The following is a 24,807-nucleotide window of genomic DNA, read 5'->3' on the forward strand; positions in this document are numbered from 1 at the left end:
TGGTATGATAAACACTGGCCACTTATCATGTCCTTGCTTCAAGTAACGTTCTGGCAGGACAGGGGTTAAGGAAGACTGTAGCAATTGGCTAGTCACTTATATACATACTGATGTGCACTAAGGCCAGCTGATACAGTGCAATTCTGTGCAATCCGGAATCCAATAATTCAACAGCAGTCTGCCTGATTAAATGGAGTTTTACAAGAGAAGTGGAATACCAGTTAGGAGACTTCAGAGAAAATAATATATTCTATGTCCACAGACACTTTTATTAGGCTCTACCAAAAGATCTCTTGCTTTATATTGGGGGAACCACAACAGACAACCCGACTGCCATAGTGACATCGCTTTGGCACATCGTGGGGACGACACCACAGCATGTGATACAGAAAATATTAGGAGTACTGTCACATCCACAGGTTAGACCATAAATGTCCGACAGAAGCAGGGCCCACCTCTGGGTCCTGCACCTATCTGAAGAACAGTCGTCGCCAACCCATCTAATGAGGCAAAGAAAATGAATGGAGAGGTGGCTATTCATGTGCGTTTTCACATCTATGGGTGTCAGCCAAGCACGTGAATGGAGACGGCTACACATACTCATCTGAGGCCATCCCTCCACATGGATGGCCATGCACGTCAGGGGACCCCTGTTATACACATACATGCTGAATCCAGAGTTAGGACCTGTACCTATCAAGACATGTATAGATGGAACATAGTCACTGGTGCTTACCTCCCATAGGAGTAGAATATCTTGGAAGGAAAATTCCCGTTTGAACCAAATGAGCAGCCACCGGAAACAGCAACTTAGATTTCCAGATTCTTTGGAATCTAACAAACATATAAAATAAAAAAATCAGTGTTCATAAAATATTCACAATGGTTAAAAAAAAAATATTTTGATTTTACACTGGAGTGGAGGGGACTCTTATCTGTAAGGTGTGTAGCTATGTATCCAGTATGGCAGTACACTGAGGATATTCAGTTTGCTTCCTACCCCCACTGCATTCCACAAACATCATATCTGTCCATTAAACTATAACGGATCAGGGTTCAGCAACCTCCACAATTCCGGCTGTGATGAAACCACGTGTACACTTGCTCAGCTGTGCTGAGAACTTTCACACTTGCGTTAGGCTTGTCCGACAGCGGAATAGCCTGCCGGATCCATACTAAAGTTTGCACATGTGTGCTGGCGGAAGTCCGCCCCGACCCATTCACTATAATGGGGACGGGCCAGAGAGGAGGCCGCAGCATGCTGCAATTTTTTGTTGGTATATTTGCTGTGCTGCGGCCGAAGATCTGGCCCGTCCCTATTATAGGGAATGGGGCCAGGGCGGACTTCCGGCAACTCACGTGTGCAAACGTTAGTATGGATCCGGCAGGCTATACCCCTGCCGGACAAGCCTAACGCAAGTGTGAAAGAAGCCTAAAATACCGTATATGATAGAAAAGAAGGATTATATCAAAAGCCGCATTCCCAAAAATACACGTGGGGCAAAAAATGTGCGCACTTTAGCCTGGACACCTTATAACATCCTATGGGCATATATATTTTTCTTATCTTTGACATTAGATATCATGCATGTAGTAGTATATACTTTCTCATCCATGGTTTGTCTGGGCACCATTATTTTTCTTATTAGGAATTAGATGTGCATTAATATGTAGGGATGGATTTTGGTCCCACGTGGGGTCTTTATTGTATACAATATTTTAACCTCTTGTTCTATTGTGGCTTTAATAAAAATGGTTATATTTTTGGCTGTGCAACTTTTGATATAGTTCTTCGTTTCTATTATATGTTGTAGTTGGTTGCCTGGGCCATTAGTACTGCACACCTACATTTTCAGTATGATTTCTTCACAGTCTAATGTCCCCTTTAGATTGCCTGATGTTCGGGCATATTATCGTTAGCCACGTTCGTACAAAAACCCGTTAGCGGTTTAAAAGTGCCACCAATTACCCAATGAATGAGCGAAACACCTGTTCATCAGGTAATAGGATCGTTGGGTGCGGTCAACTAAATTATCATTTGTCAGCAGCCGATTGTGCCGTCTAAACAGCCTCTGCTGCTGGAAAACAATGTATGGGGACAAGCGATGGCATAAGTGATTGCTCCTCCCCATACTGTGGAGGAGATCACTGTATGTAAATTAAGCTGTCTCCTTCACTGACGGGCAGGAGATTGCCAGGAAGGAACGCCTTCTTCTCAACAATCGTCTGCTCAATTGAGCATTGTAAAGGAGCCTTAAGTCATGACTTGCTGTAGGAAAGGTGCACATCAGTTATAGGCTATTCAATCAGTAATGGTGCAGCTAAACCACATGTAAATGCTGATCTCTTTTCCTGAAGTTGTACCATGAAGAAATGAATGTAAAAGCACTGGAAAAAACTAATGTATTTACACTGGTTTGTCTCAGCGTGGTAATGGTGCAGCTCTCTGCCTTATATGAGTGTACCACTTAGACTACCAGCACAATTCATGGGGATTTTCCGCATGGAGTTTTGTGTGGCAAATCCGAAGCATACAGTGCCATCTAAGTAGATGAGATTTTCAGAATCTCATCTACTACTTGTGAATTGACCTCCAGTGCGTATTTTGAAATCTGCAGCATGTCAATTGTTTGTGCGGAATTTAATGCGGGTTTCACCCATTTCAATCTGCAACAAAATCTGCATCAAATACATTCAAGTGTGCAGGTAGCCTTAGGCCCCTTGCAGACAAGCGTGTCCGGATGCGTCCCGGTGCATTGCGGCAAACCCACGCGAGTAGGTACGCAATTGCAGTCAGTTTTGACTGCGATTGTGTTCCGATGTTCAGTTTTTATCACGCGTGTCCAATGTGTTTTGCACGCACGTGATAAAAAAACCGACTGTGGTACCCAAACCCGAACTTCTTCACAGAAGTTCGGGCTTGGGATCGGTGTTCTGTAGATTGTATTATTTTCCCTTATAACATGTTTATAAGGGAAAATAATAGCATTCTGAATACAGAATGCATAGTACAATAGGGCTGGAGGGGTTAAAAAATAATAATAATAAAAAAATAAAAAAATTAACTCACCTTAATCCACTTGTTCGCGCAGCCCGGCTTCTCTTCTGTCTTAATCTGTGAGCAATAGGACCTTTGATGACGTCACTGCGTTCATCACATGGTCCATCACATGATCCATCACCATGGTGATGGATCATGTGATGAGCGTAGTGACGTCATCAAAGGTCCTATTGCTCACAGATGAAGACAGAAGAGATGCCGGCTGAGCGAACAAGTGGATTAAGGCGAGTTAAAAAAAAAATTGCCCACCGATCTGATATTGATTACCTATCCCGAGGATAGATCATCAATAAAAATAACTTGAACAGCCCGTTTAAATGCCAAGGTCAAGAGTGGACGTGGCATGATCAAATACTTTTCAGGTCAGGCTGTATTAGTAAATTTGAAAAGAAGGCTAAACAGTAATCCCACATTAGAAATGCAATGAAAAAAGTTAAAAAGGCCACAAAAAAGGCAGTATGTACACATTAGGCTACTTTCACACTTGTGGCAGAGTGATCCGGCAAGCAGCTCCGTCGCCGGAACTGCCTGCCGGATCCGGCAAAACGTATGCCAACTGATGGCATTTGTAAGACTGATCAGGATCCTGATCAGTCTGAAAAATGCCTGATCAGTCTTACAAATACATTGAAATGCCGAATCAGTCTTTCCGATGTCATCTGGAAAAACGGATCCGGCAATTATTTTAATCACCGTTTTTTTCGGATCCGGCATTCCGGTATTTTGAATGCCGGATCCGGCACTAATACATTTCTATGGGAAAAAAATGCCGGATTCGGCATTCAGGCAAGTCTTTAGTTTTTTTGACTGGAGATAAAACCGTAGCACGCTACGGTTTTATCTTTTGCCTGATCAGTCAAAATGACTGAACTGAAGACATCCTGATGCATCCTGAACGGATTACTCTCCATTCAGAATGCATAGGGATATGCCTGATCAGTTCTTTTCCGGTATTGAGCCCCTGTGACGGAACTCTATGCCGGAAAAGAAAAACGCAAGTGTGAAAGTACCCTAAAATATTACGTTTAAATCCCCCCTTTCCCAATTTTACATATAAAATATATAAATATATAAACAATAAATAAATAAACATATTACATAGCGCTGCGTCCGAAAAGTCCAAACTATTAAATTATTAAAAAATATCTCCTATGCGGTGAGCACCGTAAAATAAATGAAAAAATGAAATAAATAAATAAATAAAAACCATGCGATTCGCCATTTTTTAGTCACCTTGTCACCCCAAAAAAATAGGATAGGACTGTTCTATTATGGGCCGAACGTTTCATAAAATGCGAAATGCACGCAGCTTTTTTTGGCGTTTTTTTTGCATGGTATTGAGTATCGCAATACTTTTTTATGGTGACGAAAGCGAACCAAACAACCCTACACCGATCTGGCGCACTGCTCACCCCATCTTCATCCTCTTCTGTTGTGTCCCCCAATGATACAAGCGAGAGGGTTTTTTTTCCCATGACAAAGACTTATTCCACAGAATAGGGGGTAATTTACTGATTGGTGTGGATCCGACCACTGGAACTCCCACTGATCACAAGAATAGGGATCAAGTGTTCCCAGTTTGGATGGATTGGTGGTCAAGCTGCCGCCCTATTCAACTCTCCCTGGGCGTAATACACAAATGAGAATACAAACCCAGAAAATCACAGAGTGCAGAATCCAGGACACGCAGCAGAAGGTTGAGCTGGGACAGCTGTCTCTTCATACTTTCCTGGCTCTCCTCAAAGTTGTGGTGCTGAGATGCAGGAGAAACAAATCAATGCATTGATCACAAGCTGCTCTCCCCAAAGCAGTGGCTGTCAGCAAGTACTATGTGGTTATACATATAGTAAAATTCCTTTAGACAGTCATCAATACGATCTAACAAAGGGTGGATCAGGAGACAGTCACAATATGTATTCTGTAGGCATTACATGGCCTCAGAAACAGAGGCATTTAGATGCCGCTGCTCAAGGAGATTCTGACTATAGAAGGAAGGAGGAAGATTGGTACCAACCGGTAACCATGGGGTTGTCTTGGATTTTTATATGGATGATCAATGATTACCTATATAGGCCTCTAATATTAAATCACTGCCCCGGCACCTTCATTGACGGGCTTTTTGAAGAGCGTTGCGACCTCTTCACTGTTTACGCCAGTGCTGTCTAATGGATGTGTGCTGTACTGTGGCACTTGAAGCAGCACGCTGACTGTATTCAGTGGTGCCCGTCTCCTCTTTTAGTACATATTGCATTCAAGTGAATGGGGAAAAAAGTTGTATGAAGTACAATGCACAGCCACTACAGAACTTACAGCACTGTGCCTGGTAATGAAGAGGGCACAGTGCTCGCCCACGTGCCATGGCCTCTTCAAACAGCATGTGGACACCAGGAGATGGACCCCCATCGATCGGAGACTGATGGATCAATATTAAAATCCTACACAACACCTTTAAACTGTAGGCCGAACTGAATTCAAACTCAATGTAATGTGGAAGCTGAGATATCAGAATACTACTATTCCCCAATGTGACCGGCAGCAGATCTACAGACTTGGCTCCATATAAACAGCTCCTCATAACTCCTCTTCCTGACTGCATGCAGGACTTTTTTTCCCATCTGAAATAACGGATCTCAGACAGAAAAGGCTAAAACGGATGCCAAACATGCATAAATGAGCATAACGGATGCTTAAACTACAGGATCCGTTTTTTCTTTATTTTTCTGTTCTTCTGACAGATCAGAAGAACGGAAAAACAAACGGTGATGTGAACCCAGCGAGTCTTTGGACAGAGGCTCCACGCCACACAGTATCAGTTTTAGTATAGAACTTACCACCATCTCCATGAATCCTGTGAAGCACCAGAAGGCATCCACCTCATTCTGCATGACATACAGTATGGGGGAGAGGAGGTCGCTCATTCCCTGAACATAACCTGAGCAACAAAAACAGACATCACTTCATTAAAGTTAGCTAATCCTGAAATCCCACAGGTAGGAACCTCTCCCCAAGTCATCTGGGACACACGGACTAAGAGTACAAATGTGAAACCTAAAGTCTCATCTCCATTAAGGACCCATTACACAAGCCGACCAAGACAGCAATTATCAGAATCAAACTGTTCATTCCTGATAATTGCCTACTCAACAGAGGAGGCGAGAGCTGCATTTACATGCAGCAATCCCCTCCACTCCTAGAGATTCACTGTTTTTGGGCAGCAGATAGCTGTTTACGACAGGGCGATCTGCTGCCCAGAAACTATGACTTAGGTGTCCACGTCATTGATGCTTTCACCTGATGAACGAGTATTTGTTCATTCATCGGATGACTGGCAGCTTTAGACAGGGAAATTACCTAGCATGGGCATTCCTAGGAACACTCCGTGATAACTGCCCCAATCACTGGCCCCTGTTAAAAGGGCTTTTAGAGGTAAAGGGGAGTACAATCTATCGTTCCATGTGGTCAGTAGATTCAGGCTGGGCAGAGGCTGTACTGTTCAGTGAGAGTTTTGATTGAAGGTTCCTGCTTCTATGATTACTACTTCATCTAGTTGGCACTATATGGGGCACTATTGGGCACCCCTATATAAAAGAGACATAGTGACCAACTATTTTGCGGCATTATGGCTGGCACTTTTTGTGGGCACAAAACTGCTGCCAACTCCCCTTTTGAAAAAGTAGTATCCTACATTATGTAATCAGTGACAGACATGCAGCTTTGTTTGTTCTTCCAGAAGAGGTTCTGCAGCAGATGAGTTGTTTATTACAAGGATTAATTAGCAATCTAACCCTGACAGGGGCCTTTTGCTCTCTCTCTATACATATATCTAGATCGATATCATTTTCTAGATCGATATCATTTCAATAAATTCTAATGCTCTCAATAATCCCAACCTCAGGAGGAGGACTATGGATGTTAATGCTGAAGACTATAAATGACATACCCAGATCAAAATTATACATGCAGTATGTGGTCAAGGCGTCATTGAGAAGGCAGAGCCCTGGGTTGTCATTCCCCTCATAGAACTTGTTGTTCCGGTCCGTACGGCTGACATCTCTTTCTGCAGTTTAAGGAAGGACAGTAAAATTATTTACACTGCGCACATTATTAAATCATTAGGATACTGGGTTTTCTGGTAATTAAATCCAAAAAAATAAATTCATTTTCTGCAATGTCATGGACACATCTGTTAGGTCTTGCCACCACAGAGAGCTCAGCACTGCAGGCCCATCCCTATTGTTCCCTTTACAGCGCCACTCATGGCCACCGGCTGTGCAAGGAACTGCAGCCAGCTCCGTTCATCTGGATGGCGTGCTGCTGCAGCCAGCTCCGTTCATCTGGATGGCGTGCTGCTGCAGCCAGCTCCGTTCATCTGGATGGCGTGCTGCTGCAGCCAGCTCCGTTCATCTGGATGGCGTGCTGCTGCAGCCAGCTCCGTTCATCTGGATGGCGTGCTGCTGCAGCCAGCTCCATTCATCTGGATGGCGTGCTGCTGCAGCCAGCTCCATTCATCTGGATGGCGTGCTGCTGCAGCCAGCTCCATTCATCTGGATGGCGTGCTGCTGCAGCCAGCTCCATTCATCTGGATGGCGTGCTGCTGCAGCCAGCTCCATTCATCTGGATGGCGTGCTGCTGCAGCCAGCTCCATTCATCTGGATGGCGTGCTGCTGCAGCCAGCTCCATTCATCTGGATGGCGTGCTGCTGCAGCCAGCTCCATTCATCTGGATGGCGTGCTGCTGCAGCCAGCTCCATTCATCTGGATGGCGTGCTGCTGCAGCCAGCTCCATTCATCTGGATGGCGTGCTGCTGCAGCCAGCTCCATTCATCTGGATGGCGTGCTGCTGCAGCCAGCTCCATTCATCTGGATGGCGTGCTGCTGCAGCCAGCTCCATTCATCTGGATGGCGTGCTGCTGCAGCCAGCTCCATTCATCTGGATGGCGTGCTGCTGCAGCCAGCTCCATTCATCTGGATGGCGTGCTGCTGCAGCCAGCTCCATTCATCTGGATGGCGTGCTGCTGCAGCCAGCTCCATTCATCTGGATGGCGTGCTGCTGCAGCCAGCTCCATTCATCTGGATGGCGTGCTGCTGCAGCCTGCTCCATTCATCTGGATGGCGTGCTGCTGCAGCCAGCTCCATTCATCTGGATGGCGTGCTGCTGCAGCCAGCTCCATTCATCTGGATGGCGTGCTGCTGCAGCCAGCTCCATTCATCTGGATGGCGTGCTGCTGCAGCCAGCTCCATTCATCTGGATGGCGTGCTGCTGCAGCCTGCTCCATTCATCTGGATGGCGTGCTGCTGCAGCCAGCTCCATTCATCTGGATGGCGTGCTGCTGCAGCCAGCTCCATTCATCTGGATGGCGTGCTGCTGCAGCCAGCTCCATTCATCTGGATGGCGTGCTGCTGCAGCCAGCTCCATTCATCTGGATGGCGTGCTGCTGCAGCCAGCTCCATTCATCTGGATGGCGTGCTGCTGCAGCCAGCTCCATTCATCTGGATGGCGTGCTGCTGCAGCCAGCTCCATTCATCTGGATGGCGTGCTGCTGCAGCCAGCTCCATTCATCTGGATGGCGTGCTTCTGCAGCCAGCTCCATTCATCTGGATGGCGTGCTGCTGCAGCCAGCTCCATTCATCTGGATGGCGTGCTGCTGCAGCCAGCTCCATTCATCTGGATGGCGTGCTGCTGCAGCCAGCTCCGTTCATCTGGATGGCGTGCTGCTGCAGCCAGCTCCGTTCATCTGGATGGCGTGCTGCTGCAGCCAGCTCCATTCATCTGGTGCCTGAAGCAGAGCTGTGCAGGGAAACACTACATGTACTCAATCAGCGCTGCAGCCCTTCATTCTCAGGATTAGTTTGGGTCCTCGCCAATCATAAGGTCATGTCCTATCGAATTAAAGGGGTTTTCCGGGAGTACAAGATTGATAACCTATCCTCAGGATATCTGTACGGTGAGAGTCAGCTGATCCGCAGAGTCACTGACCGGCTGGTTGAAGAGGCCACGGCGCTCTGATGAGCACTATAGTCTCCTCCTACACCAGTGACGTCACATTCGTGGGTCACGTGGCCTATGTGCTGCTCAGTCTCATTCAAGTGAATAGGTCTGAACTGTAATACCAAGCACAGCAAGTGTAAGGCGCTTTGCTTAGTTAGCTGTGAGGAGGTTGCAGCAACCAAAAGAGCGCGACGGCTGGTCGAGGGTTGTCTGACCCCTACTGATCAGGATAGGTCATCAATATTGTAGTCCTGGAAAACCCCTTTAAAGTACCTCCAGGCCTGATCAGCTAAGTGGCACCACTAGCCTGCGTCCAGTCCTTTTGTGCCTCTTGGCCAATCAGGCCACAAGATGCTGTAATCTGAATTCCCATCATAGCACACAGTGTGATGGTTCCTATAGACCTGGGGACAGATCCCTTTAACAGAGTTGACTAGTTTAGAAAACCTATTTTTATATACCCTACAAGGGAAATCCGAGTTAACACACTGACCAGAGTGGAGAGTGGCTGCAAAGAATGTCTCCCAATCTGGAGGACTTCGTCTGCCCTGCATAACACAAGCAAATAGCTTTTTACCATTGCTTTGAATGGAAAAAATGTGTACCACGTAAAGAGGATCTGTCCCATATCCTGACATGTCACTCTTAGCAACTACTTGCATTCCCCATGTAATAGCAAATTCTGGAGCATCTGGCAATAAATTGCGAGCAGTCTGCAGTAAAGGTACTGCTGGGTGTTACCAGAAGCAGATGTGTCCGCCTCTGTCCAATGAGTGCTGCTGGTGTCAGAATGTGCAGGTACACATCCCAACTGGTAACACCCATCTGTACCTTTATTGCTAGCTGCTGACAATACATTCATAAACTTCAAGTAGAAATAACAAGGGAATGGCACAACATGGATTCATACGAATAGCTTTTCCAGAATTGCTATTACATGTGGAATGCACGTAGTTACTAAAGCAGGAGATGTGAAAGGTCCTCTTTAATTTCTTCAGTTGCGACGCTGCATAGAAACGGAACACATGCTGCCAGGTTTCCCTACAGATCAATGGGATGACTACTGGGGGACACTTTGGGATCAGCTTATTGTCAAGAGACCCGCAAGCGTGTGTGCCCCGTGCCCATATTGCAGACTGCAAACAGCTGGTCCCCAATATACGGGCAGCGCCGTGACTTGAATAGGTCCACAATCCTACGGAGGCACGAAATGTAAGCCCAAGGATGCACTACAAAGCGCTTCCATGGGATTTCGGTCCGTGCCTCTGCACCACAAAAAATAGAACCCAATTGAAGTCAATGACTCCGCATCCGCAAGAATTCAAGTCATTGCAGACCGATACAAGCGGTCCGCGGCAAGTAGGAATTGTTCAAGGCGGAGAACCGCTTTAAAAACTCAAAATTGTTGGCGGATCACAGAATTTAGTGCAGGGTTTCTGCCTTTCCTTCCTTTCACTTAAGCCTAGCACATGGGGTCCTAAAATGTTGAGATTATACTGACCAATTAAACTGCGGTAACCTCTCAGCAGAGAATTCCTCTTCTCCTGATCTTCGCTCACAGATTTCCACTGCAGCTTCATACGGAAATACTCATCCCTGGAAACAGCAAGACAGACATGTGCTGAGCAGTGTCCCACAGAGATGGCACCAGGCCCACGCTATCTGCCCGCTTTCTTGGTTCTCTTACTGTTTACAACGTGTAAGATGTGGGGGAGAGGCGGCATTAACCCTTCTGTCCCCAAAGCTCTTCCCTCATTTAGAACACATTACTAGATAAGGCCACTTTCACACGACTGTGGTTTGGCTCCACATCCGAGACGCATTTTTTGTGGGTGCGGACCCATTCACTTCAATGGGGCCGCAAAAGATGCGGACAGCACTCCGTGCCGTGGCCCCGCAAAAATTATAGATCATGTCCTATTCTTGTCCGTTTTGCAGACAAGAATAGGCATTTCTATAATGGGCCGTCTGTTCCAGGCCGTAAATTGCAGAAGACACACGGGCAACATCTGTGTTTTGCGGATCCGCAATTTGCGGACTGCAAAACACGGCACGTTTGTGTGCAAGAGGCCTAAAGGAAACTTTCCATCAATTATGTATTTGTAGCCCAGGCCAAATCTACTGCAACGCTTAAGGCTACTTTCACACTAGCGTTTTTAGCGGATCCGTGATTGATCTGCAAAAATGCTTCCATTACAATAATACAACCGCATGCATCCGCCATGAACGGATCCGGTTGTATTATGTCTTCTATAGCCATGACGGATGCGTCTTGAACTCTATTGAAATTCAATGGGGGACAGATTCGTTTTCTATTGTGCCAGATTCTGTCAGAAAAAACGGATCCATCCTGGCACACAGTGTAAATCAATGGGGACGGATCCGTTTTCTGGCTCCGCTTCGTCAGACGGACAGCAAAACGCTGCAGGCAGTGTTTTGGTGTCCACCTCCAGAGCGGAATGGAGACTGAATGGAGCCAAACTGATGCATTCTGAGCGGATCCTTTTCCATTCAGAATTCATTAGGGCAAAACTGATCCGTTTTGGACTGCTTGTGAGATCCCTGAATGGATCTCACAAACGGAAAGCCAAAACGACAGTGTGAAAGTAGCCTAAGATGTGGGCTTGTCATTCACAAATGATAATAAAAAGTATAAGTGTATATATATATATATATCTATCTCTCTATCTCTATCTCAGGTGATCATATCCACTTTGGTAGATAAAATGAATTCCAGTAACCCGAGTCATTACTGTCATGCGATATCTATGGCTACTTTCATCTTTGTGATACACGGACTGAATCGGACTGTGGCTCAATGGTCTCTACTGTAATAGAAGAATCGTGGTGTTTCCTATAACAACCAGGCTCCTATGCCATTTTGCCAGCATCATATTAGTGTATAGGAGTCAAGTATTAGACCTCTAGATCTCACAGCAACCAATCAGATCACTTCTTCCATTTTCCTTTCCGTAGTTGTAATCTGATTAATCGCTGTGGGCAACTTCTCCATCTTGTTCAACCTAATGCATAGAGGACTTTGAACCAGAACATAGTGAGGTTAGACTTCCCTAGATTATGGGTAAATGCCCTGCTGTACGCCCAGTGTTCGCTGGTTCAAAGTCCCCACCAGCTAGGGTTGAATCGGAGGTAAAGTGATTAGTACACACCCACTTCTATACTCTGCCAATGCCCGATGAAGAGTAATGAGAAAGACGAAGCATTGACAATACATCCAGCAGTGGAGTGTCAGGGATCGGAGTTTAGTTGTTCTGCCTCCATTATGGTTTCAATTGACTTCCTGAGTGAGCACCATGCCAAAAGTTAAGCAGCTTGCCAACAGTCAGGCCAAGTAATTCCCATCTTTGCCCACTATATTAATATGTTTTTTATTGTTAGTCAAGATAGAAATGTGACAATATTCCTTCTTTCTTAAAATAGGCAAATCATTAAAAGGGGTTGTCTGGGCTTTTAATATTGATGACCTATCCTCAGGATAGCGGTGGTCTGACACCCGACACTGAATGAGATGCTGCCGTCTCCCTTCCTGTTCGCAGCTGTATTGCCATAGACAGCAGTGGTGAGCAGGAAGAGAAATTGGAGACGGCACATGCGTACACTTTCCTTTCATGCAGCTGGTCGTCGGGGGTTCCGGGTGTTGGACCCCTGCTATCCGGAGGATAGGTCATCAATATTAAAAGCCTGGACAACCCCTTTAAGTTGCTTAAAAATAATCAAGAAAGAAAAACATTTTATGCAAAACCAGGGTTAAAAATATGACAGCAACTGCACAAATGCTGCACTAGCCTTACTGTCCACCAGGGGGCTCACACTCACTACTAGATTATACTCTCTGCAGAAAGCTTACGTTTTTCTCCGTACTAAAGATTTCCTGTCTTCTGCTGTGCTATCCCAAGGATAATAGCCCAGGAGATACTTCCAAGCATCTTTTCGAAGCCCTGGACACAAGCCCTAAAAATCAAATGAACAACAGCGCATTTCATTAAGTAGATGGCAGCAGCATGTGACATCTGCAGTGTATTTAGGATTATAGAATTTTGTGAAATGGCGCCATCGTGTGTGCCTAAGAGGAAATGCGTACAAGCAGCAGATGCCCTGGACCACATTCTGCAGTAAATGCTGCAGTGTATAGATCTAATCCCTGCTCTGCAGCCGCACTTACCCCAGAAAAGATCCTCTTCTTCAAACCATCCACATTCATCACTTGACCTTCAGAATTAATATAGGATTCCCATTCCTGCTCGCTGACAGGTGCCTGGCGCTGTATGACTGGACGCTCGCCCAGCTCCACTTGCTGAAATAGATTTCTGGATGTCAGTTTACAGCCTAAACCCACAGTAACAATACCCAAGACTCCATATCACTTAACATGCTGAACTCCAGGCAAAAGCCGCTGTAATTACAAAACCCCTTTAATTGACCAAACCCTCGTTCGATACGCCCCACAGCCCTCAGGGGCTCGCACCGCTTCCTCCAATACACGGCAAATGAATAAATCCTGGAACGTGAATACTCACACAGGAGATCACTTCAAAACCAGGTTCATCCTCCAGACCGATTGCCATCTCAGATAATGGCCTTTGGTGATGTGCATCCTGGTGCCGCAAAGCTCCACGGAAAAAATTGGTAACTTTGGAGAACCCACCAAACGTTGCAGAATAGGGGTCTTGGAAAAATCTCTAGAAGTAAATAAAATAAAATAAATATATAAAAATAAAAAAACTTTATAGGATTCATATGAATACCTCACAATGCCACATCTCTGCAGAGACCAATCAGAAATCCGCTTTGACCGGCACACGAAGAGTGGCTGCTCACATGAACCGTTCCTGTTAGATTAGTAGCAGTGAAGGACCATGGCGAATTGCATTTAGAGAGCGCCGCCATAGCAGTAACTAACCCCCTTTAAAATACATGCAAAGGATATTTAAAGGGGGCCCCTCTACGACATCCAAATGCCATATGGCAAAAGGTTGTCTTCAAGGACAATCCCTTTAACAGGCAAATATAGGTGTCACATCATTTCATGGATTAGAAAAAGGAAATGTTGAAGCTAGGGTGAGGGCTGAACTTACAGACACCAAGTCAGAGGAGCCATCATCGTCAAACATCTGGAGTTCATCAAATGAATGGGAAAGGGCATGAGAGTCGTGTGGATAAACCAAAAAGAGCCGAGAGTCCTTTGGAGAACTGAAAAAAAATATATAAAAATCAAAAAGCTTCACATTAGGCCTCATGCACACGGCCGTTCGTGCATTGGGGACTGTAATTGAAGTCCCCAATGCACTGGCAACATCCGTGCAGCGGGCCAGACCCATTCAACTGAATGGGTCCGTGGTCTGTCCGCATTACAAAAAAATATGAACTGTCATATTTATTTGCAAAGCGGAACAACGGAAAGAAACACCACGGAAGCACTCCGTAGTGCTTCCGGTGTTCCGTTCCGTGACTCCGTTCCGCATCTCCAGAATTGCGGACCCATTCAAGTGGTGCACACGGCCGGCGGCCTAGGCAATACGGCCCTAGCCACCCAACAGCCGTGTGCATGAGGCCTTATAGTGACATAAAACCTAAATATATCAACCTGAACTCCTTAACTAAGCATGATTGGCATCACATGCTGCCCTCAGGGGTCAGACAGGCAACAACCCATTGTGTTTGGTTGGACATACCATGGACCATCCCTGTTTAAAAGAATAAGGTGGTTAAAAAACCTAAGAAAAAGTCTGAACATGGATTACCTACATAAGGCCCCATGGCATACAGTTATGGTATGATGATTGTGTGAGCACAGCTTCAGTGTCCATGCAAGTAACAGCAGGAGCTCCCAGATCAGGAGCTAATCTTGACCATGGAAGTCCCCTCTGTCTGCCCGTTGGTATTGTGTGTTGCGTTCATAAGGTGCTGATGGGTTACTATGGAAACCAGAAGCCTACCAACTATCCTCAGGTTTTCCATAAGTATAAGCCTATTATCAGATTGTCAGGGAGACAGAGATTAAGGGCTGTAGATGAAGCCTTCAGAGCAGCCCTCTACCAGATTCACTGAGAAGGAGAAGAACAGTCTGCAGATGCAGTCAACTGAAGGCTATAGAGGACAAACTGCTGAAACTGTTAATGAAGACCAACTGAAAAAAAGGATTATAAAAGTAGAATGATAATAAAAAATAATAATAAATTATCCTTTAAGGCCCTAAATAGGCCAGACCTTAAAGGATTAAAGTGGTATTCTGGTGGTTACAAGTTCCTGTGGATAAGGGATAGCTATTAGATCAGTAGGGGTCCTACCGCAGAGATCCCCATCGATCATGAGAATGGTGGGGACCCCATATTCATCGGAGCCAGGGGACGGACTGGGAACTTAAAGTGGCCTCAGGAAAAAAAAAACTAAAAACGTGGCCACATGTTGTAGGTAGGTCCAAATTGAAAGAAGGTGGTCCTAAACAAGTAGGCGTGACAGCAACACCATGGTGCAGCACGAAATACCGAAAAATACTGCTGTCCCCTGCTGCAGTATTCAACTGAGAGAGTTGAATTAAGGGGGGACCCTGCGACTGCCGGCCAGATGTATAAGTACCTGATGCTCCTAGCATTAATTAATGCTGAGAGCATCAGATTGTTATGTACCCATGTGGCCGTGATGAGGGCTCAGGTGGTCCACCTGAAGATTTCCCTGTAGGGTCTATGCTCGGAGCCCGCCTGAAATGAATAGAGAACCAGGTCAGGCATGCGAACTGCTGCTCCATTCATCTCTGTGGGAGTTCTGGAAAAAGTCAAATGCTGTAATTTGCTGCTTCCAGACATTGAGTGCACAGTTATAAAAAGTCCAAGAATAGCTTGCGCGTTTTGCACAGTTGTGTGCTATGAGTAAGCAAAAAATTGTGTGAAACGCGCAGAAAATTCTTGGAATTTTTATAACTGCGCACCCAATGTCTATTTTTGTTGTTTTTGTATTAATTAAGTATTGAGGATTTTTTTTAGAGGGGATTTTGTTCATCAATGATGAAGAATATGAAACCTTCATGAAAAGGTAGACAATCTCCAAAAGGACAGGACTAAAGAGCAGCAAATGTAGAGAACTCTTTCTGAGGAGTCATAAGGGGGAGGCTCACTGGAACCCATTACCTAATAACTGGCACTCTTAAGGGCAGGCTGGGGACGGTAGAGCACAAAGGGATTTGGGGGGTGAATAGGAGGCCAATATTGGGCCTGGAGTGCAAAGTGGCCATAGATACAGATATCAAAGAGGCAGCCAGGTCAGGGGGAATCAGAATGGTTTTTATGTTCCTCACTCGTCCCCCCAGCTGGAGTTGGGTAGAGACATTTCATAGTGGTACACCACAGTATAATATGTGTAAGACGGAGTGGTGGCACTTCACCTTTGGTCACAGTAATATTAGAGGCCCCCAAATTAGGGCAGTAACGTCGCTCCTCATAGAGATTCTTATGGCTCTCACAAGCTGGAGCAACCGACAATCAGACGTCCTTATCTCCTGGTATCTACAGAGCTCAACTACTAATGAGATCCATCTCCTGCCCTGTTAATCTGTCCTTGCAGCACAAATCAAACCAAGGACCATGGCCTCCTCATCAGCAGTTATGAGCTTTGTGATGACACAGACAACGCTATTAAGAGTCAATGTCAAAGCCCGGATTGCTGGATCCACAGCGTGCTGACTGGGAGGAAAGTGGCAGAACATCTGAACAATAAAACAAGTCCAAAAGGAGAAGTCAACTATAATGATGCGTCAGTTACGGCTCATTCACACGACCATATGAATGGGTCCGCATCCGTTCCGCAATTTTGCACAGCGGGTGCCCATTCATTTCAAAGGGGCCGCAAAAGATGGAGACAGCATCCCCATCCGTTGTTCCGTTCAGCAGCCCCGCGAAAAAGCGGAGCTGCAATTCGCACTAGCATTATTACATGCAATGCAATTTCTTTCCCAACTGTCCAGAGAGAGATATAGCTATATATGTCAATGAAGTAGGGATGAATCCATAAAAGTTATCTGGGCTCCCTCAGTAGGCCAGCACCGAGCGGAGAAAGGGAGCAAAGGAAGCTACTGAGCATCTCTGGCCCACCACTGAATGCAGCAGAAAACGGACCAGAAGGATAAACAGCAGGGGGCGATGAACAATATTTCATAATACTTCATATGAAAAGTCCTAGACATTGCATAGTAATACCCCTTTAATAGGCACTGCAGTGGCTGGGCCTCATTACTGTGTCTGAACTTAGGTCCACTACACGATTCTCCTGAGGGTTAATCCAAGCCTGTGACATATCACCTTAGTGATGGCACGTTCTATTCATCTGGTGTTTAACCCACTACAGGCCCTTATAGCGGTTGTACACCTCCAGACATCACAATTGCTGGGTTCACTCTTTATTTTATATTATTTTTTAATATGGGTTGTATGGGGCCTGAGTGGCTTATGTCAATTTGCACAAAATTCCATCTGAGGCACTTTTAATTAAATACCTATTGACTGGTTTCCTACACGTAGCTAGCTGCAAAGAAGGCAATTATCAGATCTTGGAATCACTGCGCCAACCAACAGGCTTAACTTTGGGCGAATCTTAAAAAGTATTATCCTGACAGGCCCCTGGTTTTCACCCTTTAACCCCTATACAGGGATCTAGACTTCACCGCTGGGGAGCCACTAGTCAGCTACCTCTTGGAGTAGTCCCTGTGTGGTTGACAGCTGACCCATGGAGGCCAGAGACACCAGTGCAAAGCACCGAGGGATCGGGCAAAACCACAATAAGCGACAGGCTGAGGTCAGGGCAGGCTAAGTACTTGCCAATACATGAAACACGTCCAAGGTCAGGTCAGGCAGCAATGGGCCAATACAGCCCAGGCACAGGTCAGATCAGGCAGTGGAGGGCAAGTCAGGAAACGGGCAGACAAAACAGAACATCAAACCTTAGCAGGGACTAGCAAGCTATAAAAACCTATTGCTCAGGTACCCTCCATTAGGGGAAGGTACCTTAAGTACCCCAGGAGGCCAGGGGAGGACCAGCAGGTCAAGACCACCAGATCAACAGCAGTAGCTGAGTGAGTGACATGGCGCCCATGCCTGTCCTGAGTAGCAGAGCAGCAGTGGGCACAGGCTGCCAATAGAACACTTTGAAAAACAAACAAACAATCTGGTCTTCTCTGAAACTCGTCAAAATCAAAGGTTATGGATAATGACTGATCAGCTAGCAAGGCAATGTTACGGGAGGCTCATTATTTCCATTGCATTCTGTCCTACCTATTTTGTCCTCTTCCTGAACAAATACCTTCACTCTCAGGAACCTGAACTTACATTTGATTTCATTTCCTCAATATAAAAGGTTCAATGATCAAATGACATTGAAATAATAACCAGTGATAATAGTTCCTATTCACATTTGGTCTACACATCGGAAGTATAAATCAGGAGTTTTCCCAACGCTTTCGTCAAACTGTGTTCCCCAAAATGTATATGATGTATGCACAACCAACATACATTGTAGGCCTGAGATATTACTCCCACAAAATGTAATGCTGCTGGTAACCTGTTCTCACTCCCATTCCTACTATTCCCCAGTAAATATATTGTCCCCAAGTCAATGATCTTCAATCTGCCCTGAATGCTTGATAGATGGAAATCCTACCTCTGGGACCCCCACCTATCAAGGAAACAGATTCCCTCAACCCAACTCCTGTGGACTATATTATATGTGGATGTGCTATACAATCTCTCCGTACTTCTGACTGGATGTGGTAAAACCCAACCAAAAAGAATGAGGTGTCAGGGGACCCGCAATCTTTCGATAGGCGGAGGTCCATTAGTTTATTTTAGTGACAAAACATCTACAACTATCCCTTAACGATTTTACCAATATAATTAAGAAAATTAAATCAATCAAGCCTTTCCTCTTCATAAGGAGTTCCAGGTCAGGCACTTGAGGAGCAATTCCGCAATACCCAAGTTATCTTAATAGCCTCGACTCAGCGCCTGTCAGCAACCCGCAGGTTCCGGCAGGAGTTGTAGTAAGTGAAACTTTAGCGTTTCGTTATGACGCGATGACCCTCATAAATAATAGACAGGAAAACAAATATGGCCATTCGATAATTCTTCCAAAGCGGGAAGGTCAATTAACATTGTGCCGTCTACTCACTTTTAACATTGATGGATTTAAGATGCAATCTTTCCAAATAACGGTAAGTAGCGCAAAGAAGCAAATGACATCTTATTCTTGCCACTAAAAAGGCATTAAAAATAAAACACCACAAGAAGAAAATGTACTGATCACAATTCACCTGCAGGAGGAGGATCCCCTTTCCTACTCCCACTGCCTTGCTCGAATTTCCCTATTCATTAGCTTTATCCAAGGATGCGGTACTCCCGAGGTGCATGCTCACCTGAGGTCTGTATTGCAGATATCCATCTCTACAATCTCCTCTCCTTTTCATAAACTTTTCAGTTTTTTAATGCTTTGCATTGTCATTAGGTTTCATGAATTACATTTAAAGAGGTCCTCCAATTTCTTTTAACGATTTTTGGCTTCCCCCCTACCATCCGGACCTCTGGAGGGAAGCACACTTTCCTGCTCCCTGCCACTCTGTTCTGACTCCTTTGTTTGTAGAGCGTCGGTAACTGCTTTCAAACTTCCTTTACAGGTGGGTATCACTTGTGCCAATGCAGCTGTGAATATGCCATAAACCTCTACCGGTGGCTATACACAGTGATGCTTGACTTGTCTATATTTCTGCATAAATTTGACCTAAAACTACATCAGATTTTCACACAAGTAATAAAAGTAGATAAATTAAACAAATCAAACAGATAAGTCAAAAATAACAAACCTGGTCATTTACTTATTGAGGAAAATGATCCAATATCACATGCCTCTTAGTGATAAAAGTATGTGAACCTTTGCTTTCAGTATCTGGTCTGACCCATTGTGCAGCAATAACTGCAATGAAATGCTTCCAGTAACTGCAGTCCAATCAGCTTAGAGATATTTTAGCCCATTCGTCCACACAAAGCAACCTCAACTCTGTTAAGTTGGTGGGTTTCATCCCATGAGCTGCTCACATCAGGTTCTTCAAAAACATTTCTATTGGATTAAGGTCAGGACTTGGTTATTCCAAAACTTTAACTTTATTCTTCTTTAACCATTCTCTGGTGCTTCGGATCGCTGTCTTGCTGCATTAACCCATGTTCTGTTGAGATTCAGCTCACAGACAGATGTCCGGACATTTTCCTTTAGAATTGGCTGGTACAATTCAGAATTCATTGTTCCATCAATGATGGCAAGCCGTCCTGGCCCAGATGCAGAAAAACAGACCCAAGTCATGATACTACCACCACTGTGCTTCCAGGATAAAAAAAAACAAAAAACTCATCCTATCTGTGAATACATTGTTTTCTTTTCTCCAAACATAACACTTCTCATTTAAACCAAAAATATATATTTTTTGGTCTCATTTATCCACGAAATATTATTCCAAGAGCCTTCTGGCTGGTCCAGGTGATCTATAGCAAACTGCAGATGGGCAGCAATGTTCTTTTTGGAGAGCAGAGTCTTTCTTCTTGCAATCCTGCACACCATTGTTGTTCAGTGTCCTCCTAATGGTGGACTAATGAACATTAGCTAATGTGAGAAAGGCATTTAATTGCCGACAGGTTACCTTTGCTCTGGGAGTGATCTTTATTGGTCGGCCACTCCTGAGGAGGGTAATAATGGTCTTGAATTTCTTCCACTTGTACACAAGTGTTTGACTGTGGATTGCTGGAGTCCAAACTCTTTAGAGACGGTTTTGTAATCTTTTCCAGGATGATGAGCATCAACTCTTCTTCTGAGGTCCTCAGAAATTTTCTCTCTTCGTACCATAATACTCTTCCACAAATATTTGTTGTGAAGACCAGACTTTAAATAAAACAGGTCACCCACTCACACCTGATTGTCATCCCATTGATTGAAAACACTACTTTAATTTCACTTTTAACTTACCCGATAATCATACTTTTGCCATTCACAGACATGTGATATTGGATCATTTATCTCAAATAAATGGCCAAGTCGTGCGTTTGTGTGAAAATCTGATGTAGTTTTAGGTCAAATATATGTAGAAATATAGAAAATTCTGAAGGGTTCACAATGTTTCAAGCATCACAGTACCTTTAATAGCTATTGACCACTCATTTAGTCAACAGCTATTCCGGCCTCACCGTACACATGCACGTCCAGTTCAACTGACAGCGTTTTGTGTTCTTGGTAGGGAGATGGGAATAAACCCCTGCCAGATACATCTAGCAGCAACTCATTTCCTTGAGAACAAAGGATCAAGCATATTAAAACTCAACATGCCCAATCCATTTTCCCTCCACGAAATCTGCAGAATGAACACTGGCCAAACACCTAAAAGATATTGGATGGCTCACCAGTCCCTACAAAATTGGAAGGTTCATTCTACAGTAGTCTAATGTGCATGGGCACCTTAAGATTGGGAAACCATTCTAAGGTAAACATTGCTCCAAGCTGGTTTTCAGCCAGGCCACTTATGTATAAATCTGTGACCCACTGACAAACCGAGCAGGTTCACTACTTACACGGCCAGTATGACATATTTCCGGAGCGCCTTCAGCAGAGCTTTAGTTCCACCTTGATGAAAATGAAGGGCTTGTAAGGACACCCCTTCCTTGGTAATAAATATTAAATAGGACCAGCTCAGACCCGGCTTGCTTTTGCGGACAGACTTGAGTTCGGACAGACTGAGTGAGAAGGCCCATTTTTCACGAATCCCAGGTTTCACGGCTATAGAAGGGAAAGAGAAAACAGAACAACATAAGGCCATTACCCAAGCAACAAACCTAACCCAGTAAACCGCTGGGAGCAATGATGGGAATAATAATGTGGACATTTATGTGAAACAAAAGCAGCAGCTTGGCACACCGTATCAGGATGGCAGAGCCCATGCTGTGCCACTGGTCATATAATCAAGCAGTCACATTGTTTCATCCATCTCGAGAGACAGGAACAAGTACCAACCTGTCAAATCTTCCTGTGGGCGAACTTTGGTTCCTACTGTGCTGATGACTGCCCAGTCTGGTTCATAACCGGGGTCAAACATCTCCTCCTCTGCTCGGCATGCTGCGCTGCCTGGAGACTCCTATACAAAAAAAAATTTATTTTTTTTTATCATAATACACATCAAGTGAACCTGACTGCTTCCCAGAACAGGGGCACTGTTTTATCCAAATTCACTGTATGTCTGATGCAGAAAGACGTAAGTACTCGTCAATGACTGAAGTAACTTTTATTAGAAAAAGTATTGATAAAACACTTATCAAAAGACAACAGTGATAAAACGTGTTGCTAAGAAATGAGAAAATAATGAAGAGAGTAGAGTACTACAACTATTTAGTACTAGACAAGGGGCACCTCTTTACTCATTTCCCATCTGGCCTCACCCACCAGTGACATCATCGAATATCCTTGCGGTACAAAGCTTTCATCTCAGTAACTGCCATTTGAGTAGAAGTAGTAAAGGGGTTCTGGCATTGCTGGAGGACCCCAATTTGTGGACTATAAGAAGCAGGTAGTTTTTAGCAAAATCTTTTCTTGCTAAAAAAAAAAAAGTGCGTCTTATAGTCTGAAAAATACCGTAGGTCCTAATCACTTAGGGTCCGATGACTAGCCAGTGAGTAATACACCAGTGTCTGCTCCTATACTCCCTATGGGTGCCCTATGTCAGACTTTGGGGAAGGGAGGGCTTGCCTAAAGTCTACCACTGACCTACACATGTATCCCTTGGCTGAATACCCTGGGTGCTAGACATGCTATTTATTCACAGGGGTCCGCTTCCTCCATTATTCGCTCATCTCTCAGCAACACATTTTATCCTTTCAAACTTTTGATAAGCATTTTATCAATAAGTTTCTAATACAAGTTACATTTTATTTCTCCAGGCTTCAGTCGGTGAAGTATACACTGCCTTATCCATCTGCTCCATGACGCCATCCTTCCCCTTTTCTTATTAGAAACCACAATCTCAGAGCTGTGATAGGAAACCGTACTAATAGCGGAGTTCCTGTAAGGTTAGGGTTTCTTTTAGATTACTGTACAGTACCTGGTGTAAAGATTACACTTCCCATTATGCAAGTCACCAGAGAACGCTCTGTACTGCTGCATCGCTACAGCCTGTGCTGGCACTATCCTGACTAATGGAAATGGAAACAGACACGATATTGGGGTACTGCTACTTATCCAACTCATTAAGGCCCCCAAAGTAGGAGCTTGAGGTTAGAAGCAGAGGCCCAAAAGTGTTCATTAGTAGCAAAATAAAAAAAATAAAAATGTCCTTACTTTCTTAGTATAATGAATCTGTGTGATATCTCCATCTTCTTCTATGGGAATCCACTGAAGGAGCACATCCGATGTCTGGAAGAAAAAATATATACTAACATTGAGTAACCCTTAACCCCTGAAATGCCTAAATCTCCAAAAAGGACCGACAGGCAGGCTCACATCTGACACATGCAGGAGCCGAGAAGAGAAGCGCACATTGGGAGGACCATAGGAGAGGTAAGTAAGTAAAAACAACCAGGAGGTTTACCTTATGGAGTGGTGAAAAGGCACAACACTTAGCAGCCAAAGGCTTGTTACAGGCCGACAGATGACCGGAGACAGTAAGGAATAGAAGAAAGTCCGCACGGCTCAGAAGAGGAACGGGTAAGAGAGAGTAACCTGGTTTAATTCTTTATTAAAGGGGTTACCCAAAGTCTAAAACATGCCCTTCATATAGATTATATTTACCACGTTCCTGGCACCCAAGTCACTCCTGATCCCCGCACGGCCGCAGCAGCATTTCCCCGCTGTGTGGATCAAAACATTTGTCGACGGAGAGATCAGCCAATAGCATAGGGCAGGCATCCTCAAACTGCGGCCCTCCAGCTGTTGTAAAAAACTACAACTCCCAGAATGCCCGAACAGCCTACAGGTATCAGCCTACAGCAGGGCATTGTGGGAGTTGTAGTTTTACAACAGCTGGAGGGCCGCAGTTTGAGGATGCCTGGCATAGGGGGGAGGCCTCCCTAGCATTACCCGCGATGTTAGGAAGGCTCGTCCCTGATGCGGCCTGCTATTGAGATGCAGCAGAGGCCGTGCGGGGATCAGGAACGACACGCGTGCTGTGGAGCGGTGTAAGTACAATCTATATGAGGGGCCCGGGCATTGGGGAGAATGTTTTTGACTTTGGATAACCCCTTTAAGGGATAGATATAACACGTTTCAGAGCCAAACGGGCTCCTTCTTCAGATAACATCCAGATATTGACATACAAGCAACGGGCTTTGACGGATTTGCGCACTTACAATTATACCGTCTACAGACCAGCTGACAAAAGGAGGAGCTATTGTGATTCAAGATTATGATGACGACTATCATAAAGCACCGAATATTCTACAGGATTCCAAATACTACCAGCCGATGAGCCGGAATACTTTTCCTAAGGTTAAGAAGAATTTAGAAACATTGCTTGAGAATGGTTAGAAGAACCTAGTTCTGAAGATGAAAAAAAATTCTTCACAATACAGTTTCCTGCAGTTCCATACTTTTATCCTCTGCCAAAGATACACAAAGAGGCAACAAAACCACCAGGGAGGCCTACTGTCACAACGACCCATTCCACCACCAGTAATCTATCCCATTACGCTGACATGTACCTGCCCAGCTAGCTCAAGGATTCCACACAGCCA

General features: G+C 44.9%; 1 protein-coding gene across 2 annotated transcripts in view; it reads right to left on the reverse strand.

Moving 5' to 3' along the window:
- The window catches only part of TBC1D17 (TBC1 domain family member 17), a 59,237-nt gene that overhangs the window by 16,572 nt on the left and 17,858 nt on the right, over positions 1–24,807 (reverse strand). The window contains exons 3-14 of one of the 2 annotated variants that reach the window (XM_040433851.1): positions 23,417–23,491; positions 22,100–22,220; positions 21,661–21,865; positions 14,146–14,260; positions 13,588–13,749; positions 13,233–13,364; positions 12,918–13,021; positions 10,551–10,645; positions 7,002–7,118; positions 5,893–5,993; positions 4,715–4,814; positions 737–834 (exon numbers count right to left, since the gene is read on the reverse strand). In XM_040433851.1, the coding sequence (XP_040289785.1) occupies positions 737–834; positions 4,715–4,814; positions 5,893–5,993; positions 7,002–7,118; positions 10,551–10,645; positions 12,918–13,021; positions 13,233–13,364; positions 13,588–13,749; positions 14,146–14,260; positions 21,661–21,865; positions 22,100–22,220; positions 23,417–23,491 (1,425 nt within the window). Of the gene's footprint in view, positions 1–736; positions 835–4,714; positions 4,815–5,892; positions 5,994–7,001; positions 7,119–10,550; positions 10,646–12,917; positions 13,022–13,232; positions 13,365–13,587; positions 13,750–14,145; positions 14,261–21,660; positions 21,866–22,099; positions 22,230–23,416; positions 23,492–24,807 lie in introns of those variants that run through there. The other variant, XM_040433858.1, reaches the window with a different exon arrangement.

Source organism: Bufo bufo, chromosome 1 (genome assembly GCF_905171765.1).
Source record: "Bufo bufo chromosome 1, aBufBuf1.1, whole genome shotgun sequence".
Taxonomy (NCBI): Eukaryota; Metazoa; Chordata; class Amphibia; order Anura; family Bufonidae; genus Bufo; species Bufo bufo.